This window comes from Cucumis melo, chromosome 11 (genome assembly GCF_025177605.1).
Source record: "Cucumis melo cultivar AY chromosome 11, USDA_Cmelo_AY_1.0, whole genome shotgun sequence".
NCBI classification, from domain to species: Eukaryota; Viridiplantae; Streptophyta; class Magnoliopsida; order Cucurbitales; family Cucurbitaceae; genus Cucumis; species Cucumis melo.
Genome location: NC_066867.1, coordinates 32,569,780 through 32,590,122, shown reverse-complemented (window position 1 = coordinate 32,590,122; position 20,343 = coordinate 32,569,780). Strand labels below are relative to the sequence as shown.

The 20,343-nt window shown below is 28.2% G+C and overlaps 1 protein-coding gene and 1 long non-coding RNA gene across 2 annotated transcripts; both read right to left on the bottom strand.

Annotated features, from left to right (window-relative positions):
- Positions 1-4,729: 4,729 nt before the first annotated feature.
- On the bottom strand, positions 4,730-8,036 carry LOC103499076 (ethylene-responsive transcription factor ERF113-like). Its single transcript, XM_008461969.3, has 3 exons — positions 8,028-8,036; positions 7,065-7,272; positions 4,730-5,392 (listed from the first exon to the last, which is right to left on the bottom strand). Exons 1-3 carry the CDS (start codon positions 8,034-8,036, stop codon positions 4,866-4,868), a joined length of 744 nt encoding a protein of 247 aa, XP_008460191.1. The 3' UTR covers positions 4,730-4,865.
- Positions 8,037-15,471: 7,435 nt separating this feature from the next.
- LOC107992332 (uncharacterized) lies at positions 15,472-19,767 on the bottom strand. Its single transcript, XR_007824945.1, has 7 exons — positions 19,515-19,767; positions 19,100-19,175; positions 17,117-17,264; positions 16,905-17,033; positions 16,709-16,811; positions 15,939-16,073; positions 15,472-15,774 (listed from the first exon to the last, which is right to left on the bottom strand). It is a non-coding gene; the product is annotated as an uncharacterized LOC107992332 (long non-coding RNA).
- Positions 19,768-20,343: the final 576 nt, after the last annotated feature.

Genomic DNA, 20,343 nt, shown 5'->3' with positions numbered 1-20,343 from the left:
CATGCCCCACCTTCACACTTCAACCTCACTTCGCTTTCTTCCGATCAAACTGGGACAACCCCACACCCCCCATGCCTAATGCTTCACACTCCCTACCTATACATATTATAATAAGTCACTGTATTAGTTTAAACAAACAATAATTATCACTTTCACCACTTCCATATTAATCACTTTAGTTTTTATTCTTTTCCAGCTTAAAGTTTTTTTCTTTAAATGTTGTTTATGCTCGAATCTAGCGCCTGCCCTTTTCGGCCGGGGTTTCAGTCTTCAAACTGATCGCTTGTGTAGGACATCCTGATCTTATACAAGTTGATGCGGAACCCAACACACTCTAACCACTAAATTAGTTCAATAATAAACATATATTTCAGCTAATTAAATACACAAAAATTACGGTGGGTTTCTTTGACAGATTACGTACTCTTCTCTAATAAGATGTTGTCAAATAACAGGACTGTTTATACTAGGTCATTTTGATGTCAAGGTTTTTTTTCTTACGCTTCAGGTTTAGGGTGTTAAAGCGAGTACAACTCTACTTATTTTTTGGTTGGTATATATTTACTATTAGAAAACCTAACTAAACCTCACAACAGTTAACTTTTTCCTTTTAATTAGAACTTGATTTTGTCTATGTCTCCTCTTAACACCCTTTAGTCGTTGTTGGATTTGCCTTGAACAACTCTTTGACCGCTTGGTTTATGTTTGTTTTGTTGTTTACATTTCTAAAAATGCTTTTGAAATACAAGTCAAAGTTTAAAAACTAAAAAAAAAAAAAATAGTCTTTAAGCAATTTAGCATTGTTTGTTAAAAATTTGTAAAAATGGTTTAGGTAAATCAAAAACCGATATAAAAAAATAAAATGGTTAATAAATGGACTATGATTTAAGGTTTATCGTTAAAATATTATTTTAGTCCATCTAAACTCAAATTTTATTTTGATTTAGATAATAAAATAAAGAAAATTAACGTATCATCTAATAAGATACAAATTTCAAATAATTGTAATGAATTGAATGGAAAAAACTAAACTCAATTTTTCTATAAAAAAAGACAGAGTATCAAACACAACTAAATAATAATGAAATAAAATCTAACAAATAATGAAGGTTCATGAATGTAACCCACACTTTTATTTATACTAAGTAAGTAAGAAACAATTAGATTAGATTCGTGTGGTAGGGCCATTATAAGGTCGGCATGGCTTTATTTCATGTTCCATCATTTATACATATAATATCAAGTCATTAGATTAGGACCAATCCATCACTTTTTGCAGCCCTTTCATTTCATCAATTCTTCTTCTTCTTCTTCTTCTTCTTATTATTATTATTTTAACTTCAACAGCTTCTCGCATGCACCTAAAGTGTTTCATCATTAATTTACTCACTCCTACTCCTACATATATATATATATATAAATCATATTACTTTATCTTATACTTTGATTAATTACTTTTAATTCCAAAGCCAATGAATTTTAATATTGCATGCTTGTCCCATATATATATATATAGATATTCATCTCTCTCTCTCTCTTTATTTATTCATTATTATTTGTAGTCGTGAGGGCACACATCACCCCTCGGGATTATACAACTTGACGCAAACCTAATTTAAATATATATATATATATATATATATATATATATATATATATATATATATATATATATATATATATATATATGCCGTTGGGATTTTGGTGATGGTGATGTATCATAGTTTCTTACATATCTATCCTAACTTTGAAAACCCTTCGTTAGAATCCAAATTTAATAATTATAAGTATTTGTAAAATACACAGTCAAATTTGGATTTTCTAAATTGATAACTACAAGTTGAATTTCTGTGCTCGTGTGCTACAGATTTGTGTTTTCTTTTTCCAATTTTTTTACCATAATTTGCATTTTTTTTTTAAATTTTCAGTCAAATTTTGTAAAGAAAACTATTTTTAGAAACTTTTTTTTTTATTATTATTATTTTCAAGACTTTTTGCTTGGCTGTAATTTAAAACAATATAGATAAAAGAAAGTAAATAAGAAAGCCAGAAGATATAAGTATTTATAGTCTTAATTTTTTAAAAGAAATAAATAAATCAAAGTACCAAAAATCAAATGGTTATTTATCAATAGAAGATTTTGTTTATTTACCTATTTTTTAAAAATAGTGAATACATCTCTAAACGTTTCATCAACATATAAAATTGAATTTCATATTTGTCTAATTGATACAAAACTTTTAATTTTGTTCTTAGATAAATGTGTGAAATTAAAAAAATAAATAAATAAAATTTGAATTTGTAACTTTGAAAATTTAAAAGACAAGGAAATAGATAAAACCCTCAAAATTTAAAGAATGAATTTATAATTTAGTCATTAATTTTCAAAATATTGTTATTTTCTTAAGTGGAAAGTTAAAATATTTATTACACACCTTAAAAATTATTAAATTAAACTTGCAATTAATTTCACTAGTAATTATGTTCATGAACTTCTTCATTGAGTACGATCCACAATAAAAGAAAACAAAGAGTGTTCTACACAAATAACCTCTTATATGATTAATTAATTTCGAGATGGAAACAAACCTAACATTAATATTCCATACTCAATTTTGCTTTCTCTTCATGTGATATATGACATATCAAAATCAAAGATATGGTTTGTGCCACGACTCTATATTGTGTCCTTTTTTCTGCTACTATAGATTGTGATTCAAAAGTACTTTGGTATATATAATTATTATTAATTCATTACAACCACACTCAAATTTTCCACACACCTTTGTGTCATTGTGTGCCGCCGTCGATTCCTCAAAATTTTTTCCCCTTTCGGTGGCTTTTCATGGAAGCATCATAATATATAATCAAATCTTTACACACTTTGCAGCTAGGTATCTTATAATAAAATCTTCCTATATATCATATATTCTATGCTATGCTACAAAATATAGAAACTGGCATTCTTGCCCAATTGGCATCATTTCCAATAATTCCTTTAGGAGCAATTAATATATATACACAAATAATAATCTCATCAACTTTGTGTCTCGTCTCGTGCTCCTCCTACGATCTTTTCTTTTTATTCATCCATTATATGTGCTCAATGTTCCATCAACAATATCATTAACACCTCGACTCCTAATTATTACTAGTCTATCAAAATAACTCTAGCACATCTTGATTAACATTCTTTTTCTTTTTCATCTTATTGTATTTTTCAATGAAGAATATTTTCTTACCTCTTTAAAAAATAATTGAATTTATTTTTTAATGTACTTGGTAAAAGTAAAAGGCATGAAAATGGGTGTAAGTAAACATTTTTCTTTTGACATATATAGATAGCTGCCTTTATTATTATTCACCAACTTTTATTCGTGTGTTATATCATATTTCAAATTCTTAACCCTCTACATCCTATGAATTTTCCATCATTATCATTTTTTCTTATTTTCCTTTTCAATTTAAGGGTGAGTTATTTAATTTCTACTAGTAGTAGTTTAAGGGTTCGTATGAATTGATTAAAAAATGTTATTCCAAAAACTCATTTTCGTTTTTTTTTTAAGTCATTTAATCGATTATCAAATCTTCCAAAATTTCAAATTAGCCACTCAGAAAAAGTTTGAATCAACCCCGTCCAAAACACAATAAAATTGAAAAAGAAAACAATAAAATGTTTTAGTTTTCTTCCTAATGTTCAATAGGTTTTTTTTTCTATTGCGTTCCACATATCAAACCCAACCCTAAGTTTTGATATATTTTGACCATATCATTTTCCCTATTCTATACTAAATGTATGTAGCTCATATATACCTATAATATAAGTAAATTTATTGTCCATTGCTAAATGCCCAAGTTTGCTCTCACATATGAAACATTACCATTATTAGCAGTGGATCCGGTTAGACTATTTATAAATATTGAAAATTAAATAATTTTATTTATATTATATAAAGATATGATAAAATTGAGGGGAGCTCGACTGCCCCTAAACCTATATTAAATCTCCTGACGACCATTATGTGAATAGATTCACCACAATATGATGGATAGCCTTATGCTCTTAACGAGAGAGAAATTTTCTTTTTTAAATTAATTAAAAATAAAAAGGTACATCCAAAAGTCAGTCACCTTGAATAATTTTTTCTTTCACATAGACATATGGAGATAGTAGTTTATTCATTCATTTATTTATTCACATATGAATTCTATTTTATAGAAACCCTCATGGTTTTGAGCCACTAAAAATTAATCATTATCATAAAGACTTAAAGAAACTCCTAGTGCTAGACTAGTCTAGTAAGTATTACAACATAATATTTAGATTCACTTCCTAGATATTTAAAAGCACTTGGTTAACCATTTTAAATATTTTAATAAAAAAGTATTTATCAAATATAGTAATATTTGGGATTTTGTCAATAATAAACATTAATAAATTTCCATAGTAGTAACATTGATAGACACTATTTATCATGTGTCTAATAGATAGATTCTAAAAAACTTTCACTATATCTTAAAATTTTTACAATAATTTCCCTCTAAATAACCTAGAAAGAATCCAAAAATCAATTTGAACAAACCCTTAGTCTGCATAGCGTGACACTAATCTATACATACATATATAAAACAAAACGAGAATGTTGCAAGATGGATCATAAAGAGTAGAAATAATTAAAAAGGGACTGAGTTGAGAATTATATAGTATGTATAATTATAGTAGAAACCATTGGAAAAAAGGCTTAGATTTTATAGAAAAAGCAATGGATATGCGCAAAGTTATGAGAACAAAAACCCATATAATTGATGTAAAACTTAATAATAATAATAATAATAATAATAATAATAATAAAAACAATAATGTTCTACTTATTTGATCCACCAGTACCGAAATCTTCACCGTAACGATCCTGATCTTCTTGCTGTTGTTGGCTAGAAGAAGAAGAAGAACTAAAAAAAGGGTAATGGCTTTGTTGTTGGTTGAAAAGAAGACTGGAAGAATAATAAGGAAAATCAGCGTCACTACTAGACAGAAGTTGAGCGTATTGATGAAGCCCAGGAAAAACTTCTTCATGCGACAACGGTGGCGGTAGAGAAACAGATGGGGATGACACGGCCGTTGGGGGTGGCGGAGCAGCAATACTGGGAGGGGAAAGAAAGCCGAACTCGGCAGGGTTGGCTTGGACCCGTTCGGGGAAATTAAGCTTGGCTTTGGTTCCTTTAAATCTCAAAGCCGCGTTATCGTAGGCAATGGCTGCAGCCTCGGCTGTGTCGAAAGTACCGAGCCAAACTCGAGCTGCTTTCTTCGGGTCACGAATCTCTGCTGCCCATTTTCCCCATGGTCTTTGTCTTACGCCTCTGTAATGTCGTTTCCTCCCACCTTGATCTGCTTCTGCCATTATGTACGCATATACATATACACATATATAGATTATTTACATTTATAAACAATGTATATATCTATTCATATTGGTTTTTATTATTTAAATGCTTTATGCATGTGCACTAGACCTAGCTCTCTCCTCTCTCTCTTTCTATAATATTCTATGTGACAAATTATTCTTAAACACACAGTCTTACAATTTTGAATGTAAAATCACTTAAGTTTAAAGTTTTACTACCATGTACGTAGATTTTCTCTTAAATGGATATCTTATCAAAAGAAAAAGTATTAAGTAACGTGTTTGGAATATTATATTAAAAAAGAGAAAATATATTATAATCTTTATTTATGATGAGTTATTAAACTGTTAAAATCAACTCACTCTCAATTGATTTTGATATAGAATTTCATCTTTATTCAATAGAATGGCTAGTTTATCGAACAGAATGAGAAATGGATATCATTCACCGTAATTTTAAAAGTAACATGGAGAATGATTGTGGAATTCTATATCAATGTTGTGAATATAGCCAAAATCTAATAAAATCACGAAAGTTTATGTATGAAATAGACCATATATAGGGAAAGATAAGTAGAGATTGATTGTCCTTAGAGTATTTTAAAAGACAGTCAGATTGTATAAAAAAGACACATTTATCTTCCTCACATATTTTAGTATAATAAACAAATAAAAGAAGCATGAATACACATGGCATTGACACATCTCTCTCCTAACACCACCCCCATGTTCTTCATAATTTCCTAAACCTTTCCATGCACCACACAAAAGAAAGAAAAAAAAAAGGGATATTAATAAAAACAAAAGTCGGTGTGCCCGTGACCAAATTCTCCAACGTAACATGCATCAATCCCCTAGCACACTTTAACTTGTTTAAATAATGTTGAATTTCAATTCTTTAGTATAATCTATATATATATATGTATATTATACCAAAACCAATTTAAAAGAAAAAAAAAAAGAAATTGAATTTGAATAAAAGAGAATAGAGCATATAAAAAACAAGGCATGGGTAGTGGCCAAACAAGGCCATCGTTTTCAAGATTTGACAATGAACCAAGGCATATATGGGTTTGTATATAATAATAAATAAAAGTTTGGTCGATGGTCAAAAGCGTAAAGAGAATAGCAACTAGTTAGATGGGAAGTTACGGAATTAAGAGATCAGCTTTGTTTGATAATATTATGGAGAGTACTCAAGGAAAAACACAATTTGGAAGAAAAAAATGGCCTAATTTGACATTGATCATTCTTGATCAACAATAAGATATAACATATGGTTTTTTTCAGAGGTAATTCACACGAATTGTTGTCGTTTCCATGCTAATACAAAGAAGAAACGTTGTGAGATGATAATGTCCAATAACACTCAAACACCAAACTGTTATTTTTCTTTTGCATCATTTCCACCACACACACACACACAAAAGAAGAAAACTTCTTTACGCAAAGTGAGAGATCGATCGAGAGATGCATTGAACTTCAAGATATAGTACTACTACTACTACTATCAAAGTACCTTACACTAAATTTCCTTTTTTTTCTCTCTTCTTCTAAACAAACATCTCATCAATCCTTTCAAAAGGGTCTGTTTGAAATCATTTTTTAAAAACAAAATCGTGAAATTAAGTAAAGAAATTAGAGAAACAGTTTAATAATTACCTTGATTTTGAAAAGGAGTTGATGATTGAGGAGGTTGAGTTAGTGTTTGTGGGTTGAAATTTGGGGAGTAATTGAAGTGAGAGGATTGTGATGACGACCATGACGAAGATGATAATTCATTATTTTGATCTCCTTCTTTCGCCTCCTGTGCTTCCCAAGGTAGTGACCGCTTTCCATGACGCCGATCCACCTTTGTTTTAGGTTTCTTCTACTACTCGCACTCACTCTTGTAATATAATATATGTGTGTACAATTTCTTTTTCCCTTTTACAAACTCCACACCATAACATAGATCTCCACCCACATATATGAGAAGAAGCAAAAGGAAGAGGAAAAGAAGAGGAAGATGATAAAAGGGCATATATAGAGAAAGAGCTTTGTTTGGTTATGCAGTGTTTATCTCTTATATTGAAGCTACAGTATAATAATAATTATTCTTTTTCATTACAAAGAAAGAAAGAAAAAAAAAGATCGATATCACCTCTAGTAGCTTGATATTCTCAAATTTAACCCATTCATTCTACCGACAAGTGGCCACCAATTAAAGGTAAAGTTTTTTTTCTTTTTTTGGGTTCTCATTATTTGTTGTGTAATGTGCAATATTAATTTTCCAATGACGAAAATTAAATAGTGAAAGGAAAAAAATATATATATATTTATATTATATATTGTAGATCGAACATAGGCTTGAAGAAATATTCTCTTTTTGATACAAAACAAAAAATTGTTTGATCATTGAAAATCAAAGGAGCAATTGGAATTTGAGAATTCAAAGCCTTTATTTTTCTCTTATTTATTTATTTATTTATTTATTTACTTTTTTAATTGCAAAATTTGAGATATATGAGCTGCGAGTGGAGCCCACGTCTTGAAATTGGCTCCTTCTAAATTCTATTATTTATTTCCCTTTCAAACCATATGGATTATGGACATTCCATTTTCAATATCATCCTCAGAACTTACCTCTTCCATTTTCATAGTTTAGAAGTTCTAGTTTAGTACTCATTTTTAGCTAAAAATCTCAGTATAAATAAAAACTATTTACGATCGTTTTATCAAATTATATAATTAATATACCTTTATTCATTAACTTGAGTTTTTGAATCAATCGACCGTTTAAAGTGTTACATTATAGTCCAATCTAGTTGTTAATGAAGCATCGTGTTCAAACTTTTATAATATTATTTATCCTCCAAATTAAAATTGAGTGTTTAAATAGTATAATTATATTTAATATTTACCTATCAACTTACACTTTTGCGTCAACTGATGATTTGAGGTAAATTATATATATATATATATATATTGTAATTTAACGGTTAACTAAACTTCTTCTCAACGTAGAGCCATCCTTGTTTGTTTTAAAACTTATAAAAAAAGAACTTTTTTTTTTCCATTCATGTAGAATATTAAAGAATTATTACTTATATATATATATATATACATTAATAATACAATAGATGTTGTTTGTTAAATTTGTCGTTAACCCTAGAAAGAAAGTCTCTTGTTTTGAAAATAATAGTTTATGTTTATTTTATATTTAGTGAATTTGACAAGCAATTCATTTCTAACACAAAACTCAAAATAGCTAATTTGAAAATTTTATCCATTAAAATCTTGAAAACCTTTGAAGGGTTCAATTAAACAACTTAGTTTTACATAAATCTTTTAATTTTTGTAAAGGAATGAATGATTTTATTTTCTTGTAAAAATAAATTGAAAAGGTCTAATTATTTAATATTGAAAAAATAATAATTTTATAAGCATTTTATTCTTTATTTACTTTTTTCGTTTTAAAAAGGATATTTGAAATTTTAGCTTGATTTCATTTATATTAATAGAAAAAAAACATTCACAAAAATAGCAAGAAAAATTTATATATTTTCTAAATTGCAAAAATAGTAAATTTAAAAGCAGATAACCCTGTAAGAGTCCTTTAAAAATCCTTCGATAGTCGTCTGATATATCTAATTACTTATCATATTTGCAATATGCAAAAAAAGAGATGCTATGAGCTATTTTTTCTAAATTTTTTTGTCATCTGATGCAAATTTTCAAAAAATAAAATAAAACAGCGATAATTTAATAGATTTTGCTATATTTTGTAAATAATTTTGAATTTTTTTTATTATATTTAAAAATATTTCGTAATTAAACTTGGTAAATAAATAAGTCTAGAAAAGAATAAATATTGGAATTTTATAGCCAATTATCAATTACTTGAGCTGGACATATATAGTTAAACTTAATTTAATTTGTAAGTACGAAAATTGAATTATTGTCAATTCAAACATTCAACTGATATATACCTTTAACTAATTAAGAGATTTAAAGTTTTGAACTTTCATGTGAACTCAAGAAAAAAATATTAAGAATAACTCCATTATTTTATTTATTCTTTTGTCAAAAAAAAAAAGAAAAAAAAAAAAGAAAATTTCAATTACTAAAAATCCTATTAATATTAGTTTTCACAATGCTTCGATATAAAACTACATAAATGTATATTCATTATCGATAGATAAAAATAAACATGCAACGTGAGATTCTCAACATAGCTTCTCGATATGGTGTCTTATGAGATACTCGTTTGAACCTTTTGTGGATTCTAATATCATATTTGAGGGGTTTCATCTTGAAACCTATCGACGATACGGAAGAAGTAGCTCACATACATTTTACAAATAATTAACTCAGCGAATATTATAAATAATTCAGTTATGTATACATAATCCGTGGATTATAATTCTTTTTTAGCAAGATTAATGATCTCAAGGCAGGTCTAATGATCTATCTTCTTAAAATGAAGTCAGACAACTTATTGTTAGTGTTTTTGGCTAAAAAGGATTCTTGAGATTTTTTGAAACTTGTAAAACTTGGAAAATTCGAGAATATAATTTTAGCATATGATGAAATGGGCAAGTCAAAATTGGTAGGCCATCCATATATAATATGCACAAAACATTTTTTATTATAAACAAAGTATTCAAATATAATGGGCAAAACATTTTTGTTGTAAACAGAGATCAATGGAAGATAGCTTACTCTTATTTTATTTTAATAAAAGAAAAAAAAATGCACTTTAATGGTATGGTGGAGATTGAAGACTTGGAGGGTTTTTTTAATTAGTATCAAACTATGTTAAGATCTTAATTAATTTAATTAGTAGGAACAAAATTAAATTTAAAGTTAAATTTTATATTATTAATTTTCGTCATTTTCATGGATATTTTCATATATTTACGAGTTTTTCTCTTTTCTAATAAATATATATTTATATATATATATATATATATATATATATATATATTTCTTTTTTAAAAAAAAAGTCAAAAAGTCAACATGAAGTTAGTCAAAATTTCTTGGGAATAAAAACTTTTGTATTTTTTTAATAGAGAAATTAAATGAGTAGTTGTGGACGAATTTATTGTTTACAGTTTAGTTCACAATCATATTCTCTATTCATATTCAGCCTCTATCCAACTTTGCACATTATCATCATTTTTTTTTCTTCAAATTTTACAAAATACTTAAATGAAATCGTTTCAACTAAAATCTCAAAGTTTTAATTATGTTAATTTAAACTTCGGTTTTACTATCTTCTATTTCACAGTTTATCGATTCATTTATATATTTTACAGTTTAAATTGATGTAATTATCGATTAGTTTTTAGTTTTGGTTAACAAGATCCAAATTAATTTTTTTTAATAACAATGAATCTTAAGAAAACATGGTTCTCTGAAAAAAAAATGGTTTTAAACAATGGTTTAGAAGCATACATTTGACTTTCCCTATGGCTATGACAAATTGAAGTCCTAAATTTATGCAATTTTCAAACCTTTCATGTGGTTAGGTTTCATCTCAAAAGTAGTGAAATTCTGCTCAATTTGATAACTATTGTTTAAAAAAAGCTCAAATTAGAAACATTAGTTCTACTTGTAATTAGTTTTGAAGACAAAAATAACAAAATTCTTGCAAATTTATAAAAGTATTAGATAAAATGCATAATTAAGATGGGACGTGAGAGTTCTAACCTAGTGATTGATAGTATATAATCAGTGTGTTAATTGAACTATGCTCAATTTAATAAATTATGATTCTTTTTGCAATATCTTTTTTATAACTCTATTTTTAGAAAACTAAATAAATCAATCTTTAGTCCATTTTCGTTTTTTTTTTTTTTTATATATTTTGTGAATAGTTTCATTCTTTTGTCATCTGCAACAATTCCCTTAAAAAATATAATTTTTTTAATTAGGTAAAATAGAACAATTGTTGAAAATATTTATAAATATAGAAAAACTTTAAATTCTATCAACAAGAATAGACACCGATAATTTTGCTATATATATTTTTGTTAATATCACTATATTTAAAATAATCCTTTAAATTTAAATTATTAGTCGACCTTTGAAAACAAAAATATATTTAGATATTTTTTTTTCTTTTTTGCAAATTTTGGAGTCATTCTTAAAAAATAGTAGTAGATAACAAAATAAATAAACTTAAACAGAGGTGGAATAATGGAAGTAATGTTTTATATATTGTAAACTTAAAATTTAAAACTAAAATAGTTATCTAAAGAAGATTTATAAATAAATAAATAAATCCACGAAATTTGGCTAAAATTTTAAATGTTATTTTTGTAAAAGTAGACCAACCATAATATAAAAAAAAATGTCATTTAGAATAATTTTTCAAAAATAAATGTGAATAAACCCTTAAAACAATTTTGAAAAAAAAGAAAAAGTTAATTAAAAATTAATTTTCAAACAACACATTCAAAATATAAAATTTAGAGAAGCAAATATGATGTAGGGAGTGACGAGAAGAGCAATTATTTGAAGTATTTTAAATAACATTTTTAGCCTAATTGTTTCCAATTACTTAATCATTATCGGTATATATAATTAATTGATAACTCATCAATAATTAAAGAATTTTATACACAACACATAATTTCATATACTTTTGTAGGCAGACTCTTCGTCAAGCCGTTTGATAAAATATTGCCTAACTAACCACGTTAATTAATGAAAATTTATCCTAAACAATAAAATTATTAAAAATATTAACAAAATATACCAAAATTTCGTATTTTGTCAATAACATATACGAATACACTTCATAGTCATCTTTCTAAGGAATTTTAACATTTATAGAAGCATTTTAGACAAATCTAATTGAAGTTTGTTCGATAGTAAATTGTGTACACCAATAAGTCCAATCAACTCTTCGACCGAAATTCTGAGACAATATTATTAGGTACGATTGACAATGTACAAAGAAAAGACCTTTATAATAATTTTGTGGCGTGGTATGGTGTGTATATCATAATTACAAAATTAGATATGGTCCCATAGACTTACAAGGAAATATAACTTAAGAAGTGTAGAAAAATAGGAAGAGGACGAGTGGGTTTGGTCCCATCCGATCCTACTCTTACATCCCTCCATTTAAATCTCTTTTTCTAACTTAATTAAATTTGTCCGTACAACGATTATGTGAATCGAAAATCAAACCGTCACCTTTCAAACGTTAAACTTTTTACTCTAAAGTATATGTTTAAGTTGTACTTAAAATGAGTCATGTATGCCCCTCCTCTCATTTTTGTACCTAAGTTTTCATGCAAATTTTTATAATGAATTATAATTAATTAGATACTTCTTTTTAACACATTTTCTAAATTCACAAGATATATATGGTTGAGAACAAATTTCAAAATTGAATTTTAGAATAATAAAAAGTTTTCAGTTTAATTAATTAATTTATATATATATGAAAGTCAGTGGTATTTTATGTATTTTAACCTATAGTCAATAAATATATAGATTTCATTTTGGACTTTGCAGACAAAACATGTGACTTCATGAATGCTTGTAAATACGAAGCTTCACAATCAAAATTTCTCAACACCAAACACATATTTGATTCCTTCTAAGAGAGAATTCATATATGTAATAATAACTTTACCTACCAATATACCAATACCAAAAACCAAAACCCACCATGAAATACTTTAATTTTTCCTGTTAATATAAAACTTAGATTAGCATTTTGGAACAACAGAATATGGTAAAGATTTAGAGAGAGAAGGGAAAGCAAAGAAGGAAAGCTGAGTTGGTGTGTTAAAAGGTTTGAACATGTGAAGTGTTTTTTCTTTCTTTCTTTCTTTCTTTCCTTTGGGTATTTCAGGTTTTAGTTTGATATGCAATGAACCAAACTAAAGGAGAGGACTTTGAATGGAAATGGACCCAAATAGGGAAAGAAAAAGGGTTTCTTTTCTAAAAATCTTTTTGCAAATTTTGAAACAAAAGAGAGAAAAGAAAAGAAAAGAAAAGAAAAGTGAAAACCCTAAACCCTACTGTCTATTATATACCACCTGCATCTTCTTTAATACTATCATTTTTCTTTCTATCAATAAAGTAAATATATAGATTTTTGTGTTTTTAACCTTTTTTTTATTATTATTATTATTATTACATTTTTGAAAAATAATAATAATAATAAAATAATGTCTATTTAGTAGCTTAGGGTAGTGTAGTAGTGTGTACTTACTAAGATCCAATTAAGAGATATCAAATCAGTCCTTCACCTTTTCTTTTTTCTTTTTCTTTTTGATGATACAAAAAGGAGAGAAAGAGATTATTATTCAAACATAAAGGAGAGGGACTATATTTGAATTTTGTGCCAAGTAATTTGTATGCCAATTCTAACTTAAGAAACTCAAGTTCTCATGTGATGTAATATATATGTTATGGGTGCTAAGATGTCAAAAGGGTAGTTTTGTAAATTTCTCATATCGAAACATATAGCTACAAACCTTCCCATTGAATTAAAAAAAGAAAACCATGATAATAATTCATTATAGGTCTAATATAATATTTATGTGTTTGATTTTATTAAATTATATGGTATAAAATTTATCTTCACTCAAAGTTTAGAATTTTTATCGATAATTTAAGATTTTTTTAAGAAAATATTTGTTTTATATTTTCTAAAGAAATACGTAAAAGAGAACCATTTTATTTTAAAATATTCAAATTTATAAAATTTGTCTACACAATTTGTTTTTTTTTTTAAAAAAAAAAAAAGAAGCATAGGTGAAAAGACATTTTCCTTTCAAAAATTAAATAATATCAAGCAAAACTTTTGTTTTGTTTTTTTTTTTTAAATTTTAAAAAATCAAGCCTATGAATACTATATATTCCTATCCTTGACTTTGTTTGTTTTTTTCATTTGTTTTTAAAAGAATGTTTTCAAAATGGTAAGATTAAAATTACAAAAATGGAAAAATCAGTCCTTAAATACTTTTTTAAAAAAAAAAAAAAAAAAAAAAGAGTAGATAGATATTCAAATATAATTACTTTAAGAAAAATGAAAGAGCAATGTAAATGAAGATGAAATAGTATCACATTTCTTTTAGAATAAAAAAGCCAAATATGCAATAATGCAAAGATTATAGAATGTGATGATCATGTAGCCCCTCTAGGATGGGATGTTAGATATATAATATTATTGTCTATTATTTCATTTATAATCATTAATTTAGGTTGTTATTTTCAGTTAATTGCTTTAATTTTTTGTAAGTATTTAGATAACTCAATAAATAGCTATTTATTCATAGAGATGATATATAGATTTAAAAACAAAACCTCCACCACCCTCCATATTAATTCATAAAGTAAATAAATACTTAGGGGGAGGTTTTATCTCTCTTTCTTTGGCAAGATTTTTCTCATCATTTATGGCTATTGATATGCCAATTATCCAATTCCATTGCATCACTATGAATTAAAAACAAAACATTGAGGGTTGGATTCTCATACATACATACATGCATATATATATGTGTGTGTATATATATCATATCATATGATTTACTTTTAAAAAAAAAACTATTTTGGTCCTAGTTTCTAATTTTTTTAATAAATAATTTTAAAATTGGTGTTTAAACTTTTATTTAAATTAATTCATTAAATAATAATGATAACTTTTAAGCACTACAAGAAATCTAGCCTTTAATGTCGGTTTAAAACCGACATTAAAGGCCTTTAATGTCACTTGGCGACCGACATCTTTGCGAGCGTTATTAAAGGGCTTTAATGTCGGTTTATAACCGACATTAAAGACATCTTTAATGTCGGTTATGAACCGACATTAAAGGCCTTCAATGTCGGTTATAAACCGACATCTTTGAAGGTGTTATTGAAGGCCTTTAATGTCGGTTCATCTTTAATGTCGTTTTTCCACCGACATTAAAGATGTCTTTAATTTTTTTTAACCGACATTAAAGCTGTCTTTAATGTCGTTTTGAAACCGACATTAATGATGCCTTTAATGTCGTTTTTTCAAATTTATTTTTATTAAATCCTTGCATTATTGTCCATTTTGTATGACACCAAATAGTTAAAAATGAAATCTTTTACTTGTACATATACAAAATGAAATCTTAATAATGTGTACATTTATATACAACTTGGATCCAAACACAGAAATTATGAAGCTTAATTATTACACTGATCATCCTTTGAAAAAAAAAAAGAAAAAGAATATATTGAGAGAGCAATAACTAAAACTGCAACTAATAGCAAACTAGAACGCTACACAAATGACTAACTTCAAGATCTTGTCACAAAGATGAGGGTCTGGCTAATTTTACTCACTTGCAACCATTTCTTCTATTGCAATCATTTGTTTAGTGATAACTCCCTGTAAAAGACATCAACACAGAAAAACCTTGTAATCCAAAACTTCGAATGAATTATAAATTTGTTGTTTTGTTTTGCACATGCATTTGTGCACTTCCGTTGGCTGGTGCACATAATGATGTGAAAAACAAATGCAACCCTAAACAGAAGAAAACAAACTTTTACCTGTCTTATGCAGCTCTAGATTCAACAGAAAGTGCAACTTGCCAATCATTAAACAAATTAGGATACTCCTCTGGATCAGTAGCTACTTCCAGAGCTTCCTCTATCATACCTCGTGCTTCCAAGAAACGGGCCACACTAGCAAAGAACAGGATCAATTATCATACACCAAACTTTACTAGAAAGAAAAGTTGAAATCCATCGGGCACAACCAAGAACAAACTCCCACTCCAAGACTTTGGAATATACATACCACGCAAAAGATAGAGAAATCCCCAAGAAGCAAAAAGTTTGAGTATGACAACAAGAGCCCTTGGATATTCAGAATATTTTAGCACGTAAGGAGATAGTAAATACCCAAGAAGCAAAAAAATAAAATAAGTTCTTTTAAGAGACAACCTAGGGTATGAGGGCCCATCGATTCAAAATATTTCAGGTACAGATATCCCATAAATTTCCATATGGTTAAATACTATAAGATTTTCCATTTGAAATATTGTCAAATGTTGGGTGTTGAATTAAACATTCAAGGGGGAAACTGAAGAAACAAAACACAGAAAGGGAAAAGGAAACAAACAACACAAATGAATCTCAGACTGCATCAGAACTTGCAGGAACCATCCACAACCATGGAAACAAATAATGGGGCAGTACCTTCATATCCAAACAATCCTAGCTTATCATGTACAAGCTAGGCTAGAAAGCAAATATTATTGAACAGCAAAATATTCTCAACACTTCAATGAAAAACTTTAAACTCTTTGGACTATTACCTGTTACGATGCTCCTTGGGAATTGAAGGTAAGATTTCGTTGGCTCTTTCATAGTCCCCACGCATTACAAGGGTCTTAACACTTCAATGTGTATCCAACGACACTGCATCACAATAAATACCATCAAACTTCTGAACACAGCTCATATCGAATCAAGATTCCATGAACTCTATGAAAAGGACTACAGTTTCCATACTTGAACTCTTTGTTTATCACTGATGATGTATCACTGGCTATTGCCACCAAATCACCACTATCAGCCCAATAAAGGTTCTGAAAATAGTCAATTAATCATAAAACATATATAATCTTCTCCATGCATAACCTACATATATAAAAGTACAAGTTAAATGTAGAAGGAGATAGAACGAACAAGAGACTTATGCCAATTGAGTATGTAAAACTGACGGGCAAAGGAATAAATCGCAAGCCTGATGCAACAAATGGTTTCTCGTGATGATCCTCAATTATCTTCCAGTCAAGCTGTGCCACACGTCTCACTTCTTGGCCTTCTTTAAGTTTCTTTTGGACTAGGTAAGGAAACTTCACTGAAATGCTGATTCAAAAGACCATTTTCAAAATATTACAAATTAGATAGTAACTCAGGTACATGTAATATTACAAATTGAGAAAATGTTTGACATAACTACTCTGGTCCTGTATGTTATCACTAACTAGTCCCTTAATTACGTAATGAAAAGACGTGCACTTGCAGTCATTCGCTTCTCACATATGACTAAGATGTTCAAACGAGCAGAACGACAAAAATTCGACTTACATCTGCATTTTAGATGTCTTTATACTTGAAAACAGGAAGTCAAATGTATATAAATCACCAGCATCGATCCAGGTTTATATTATACATCATTAAGATTTTATTTATCCATATATAATCATATTCTACGCCTTCAGAGAAATGTCGAGCCATTTTTCCTGAAAAGGTTCAAATAGAAAGCATGACAATGGAACCAAGTCAAGTTCATACTGCCTAATAAATTTCATGGAACATCAAAGAATGAAGCATCAAGAAGTCTTTACTCAATTCTCAGAGAGTAGCAGGTGTTTACGCTCTAAAATAAAGGTATATAGGTAGATGGATGAAAGAGTGAGGTTGCACGGGCTAATTGAGCGACAGATAACATGGAATATTGATTCCAGAGAATCTCGAAGAAATGAAAAATCAAGCAAGACTAAACCTGAGCATTGGAGGGTAACACACATCAAAATAGGATTGCGCAAGCACCACTCAATCATAATACTTTGAAGCTCCCTCCACGTCTCATTCATATGGAACAAGATTGTGCATTGAAAGGGAGTCCATTCCAAATATTTAATTATTCAATCATTGAACAAATAACTAGACATAAATAACGTTCTTACAAATATATAAATGAATATTAAATCATATCTTACAAATTTTTGGTGGAGAATTTGATGAGACTTTTGGTGTAAAATTTTGTAATCTCATTTTCTTAAAAAAAATTCATAAAATGACTCACTAATTTTAACACAGAAGACTTTTGTGGTCATCTATAGCTTGGAATCAACAAAAACGATGTAGAATTGAAAGAGAATTTCAAATTCAATTAAGTGCTCTTGAATTCTATTTTTATCACGATTTCAATTTCATGCTAAGTTAGATGAAATTAGTGTTTTCTATTTGGATTATCTTCTGCTGCCATTCTCATTCATCTTTAAAAAATGTACATTCATTTAAAAATCATTTTGGATCAAGATTGTGCATTCAAAGGGAGTTCGCATCCAAATATTTAATTATTCACCCATCAAACACATAACCAGACATAAATAATGTTCTTACAAATATATAAGTGAATATTAAATCATATCAATTATTCAATCAAGATTGAATTCTCAGTTTGGGCTTATTTCAGGGCTAATCGATGCATCCCCTTCAACAAGTTCTTCTTCAGCATCAATAACATTGTCATTTGCTCTCCTACAATGGAGTTTACAAAGTTCAGGATGCTTTGGGCTACATCCAGGACTAACATCTCCTCCAACAGAACCGTATCTTCTGTACTACTATAAAACTAATATATTGTGCAACCCACTATTTTCAAAACATCCTATGATTTTAAGATATATCTATGTGTGTGTGAAAAAGTAGTATTACAAAATGTATCATGCTCGTACAATTTAGTAAAATATTCAAGAGAGAGAGAAGAAGAAGAAAAAGAATTTTTTTTAAAGAAAGAAATTAGGGGTTAAAGGAAAGCAAATTAGAAAAGGGCGAAAAAAGAAAAATTAGAAGGTAGAGAGTTGTTGAGTCGAAGAAAACACATCTAGAAACAAAGCAATGTATATATATATATATAATTATGTTGTGAAAAGTTTTGAAAAAAAAAAAGAAAAAAGAATTAGAAGCAAAACCTGGGTTTCTCATTCAGCAAAATTGTGTTGAGGAGAGAAGCAACAACGTTGATATCGCTCCAATGTTTTGGAAGTGCTAACACACACACACAAATCAAAACTCAGTTAAATATATATAATAATGGAGATCTCATTAATTATCAAAGGATTAAAGGGTGAAAAGAAAACGAGACAAAAAAAGGGGTATGATAAAGAGGCGGAAACTAAAAACCCTAAAGTTTTGATATTTATACACAGATCAAGTCTGAAAGATGATGAAGAAGAAGAAGACAGATCAAATTTTGCCCAAAAAATGAAAGCTGCGAGAAGGGCAAGGGGAGGGGTTATCCAAATTGATGAAAGAAAATATTAATAAAAAAATAATAAAAATATTGTGTGAAAATAAAAGGAAAAAAAAAGTAAAGGAAAAGAATACCCAGCACTGCCGAACTAGTAGAGCTTGCCTTGTGTGGAAACGATGATCAAAGCAACTTCAGCATCGCATAGAACAGAGAGTTCATAAGCTTTTTTTAGGAGTCCGTTTCTTCTCTTTGAATATTCGACGACGATTGGTCATGAGCTGGGCAGGAGGGATGACGATGGTGGTGACCGTGGAGGCTGTTCGAAGAATGGAGGGAAGAAAGTGAGATGAGATTGAAAAGAGAAGAAAGAAATTGAAAGTGAGGAAGAAATCATGTGGCATGAGAAAGGGTAAAGTAAGAGAGAAATATTTAATTTTTTCTAAAAAAAATTATCATAGCTTTAATGTCGCTTTTCAAAAGGCAGATAATTAATGTCGGTTTTAAACCGACATTAAAGCTCTCTCTTTAATGTCGGTTTAAAACCGACATTAAACATCCGCTTTTTGAAAACCGACATTAAAGCTCCGTTTTCATTTTTTTCAACTGACATTAAAGGCTAGATTTCTTCTAGTGAAGAAATGAGATATGATGTGAATATACATATAGAACTTATAGAAAATTATTAGTATTTTTTTTAAAATATAAAAGTTTAATGTTAAACAAGCCACTAGACGTCGTTAATCAATTGAAAGTAAATGAATTATATTAAACAAAAAGTGTGTTTACATATGGATTAAAATAGAACAAGATTCAAAGTTATGGGAGATAGTCGGTTAGTGAAAATAGGAATTGAACTAATTAATGTCCTATAAATGACAAAAAGTTTGATTTACTGTTTTGGTAAGCTCGAAAATAATATTTTAATAATATGTAATTTTATAAGAAAATTATATGAAATAAGTA

What these genes read in the sequence shown, in the direction of transcription:
- LOC103499076 (XM_008461969.3), bottom strand. An exon ending in AACTCCTTTTCAAAATCAAG is followed by an intron (nt 5,393 to 7,064) that starts GTAATTATTAAA and finishes ACATAATGGCAG; the next exon opens with AAGCAGATCAAGGTGGGAGG.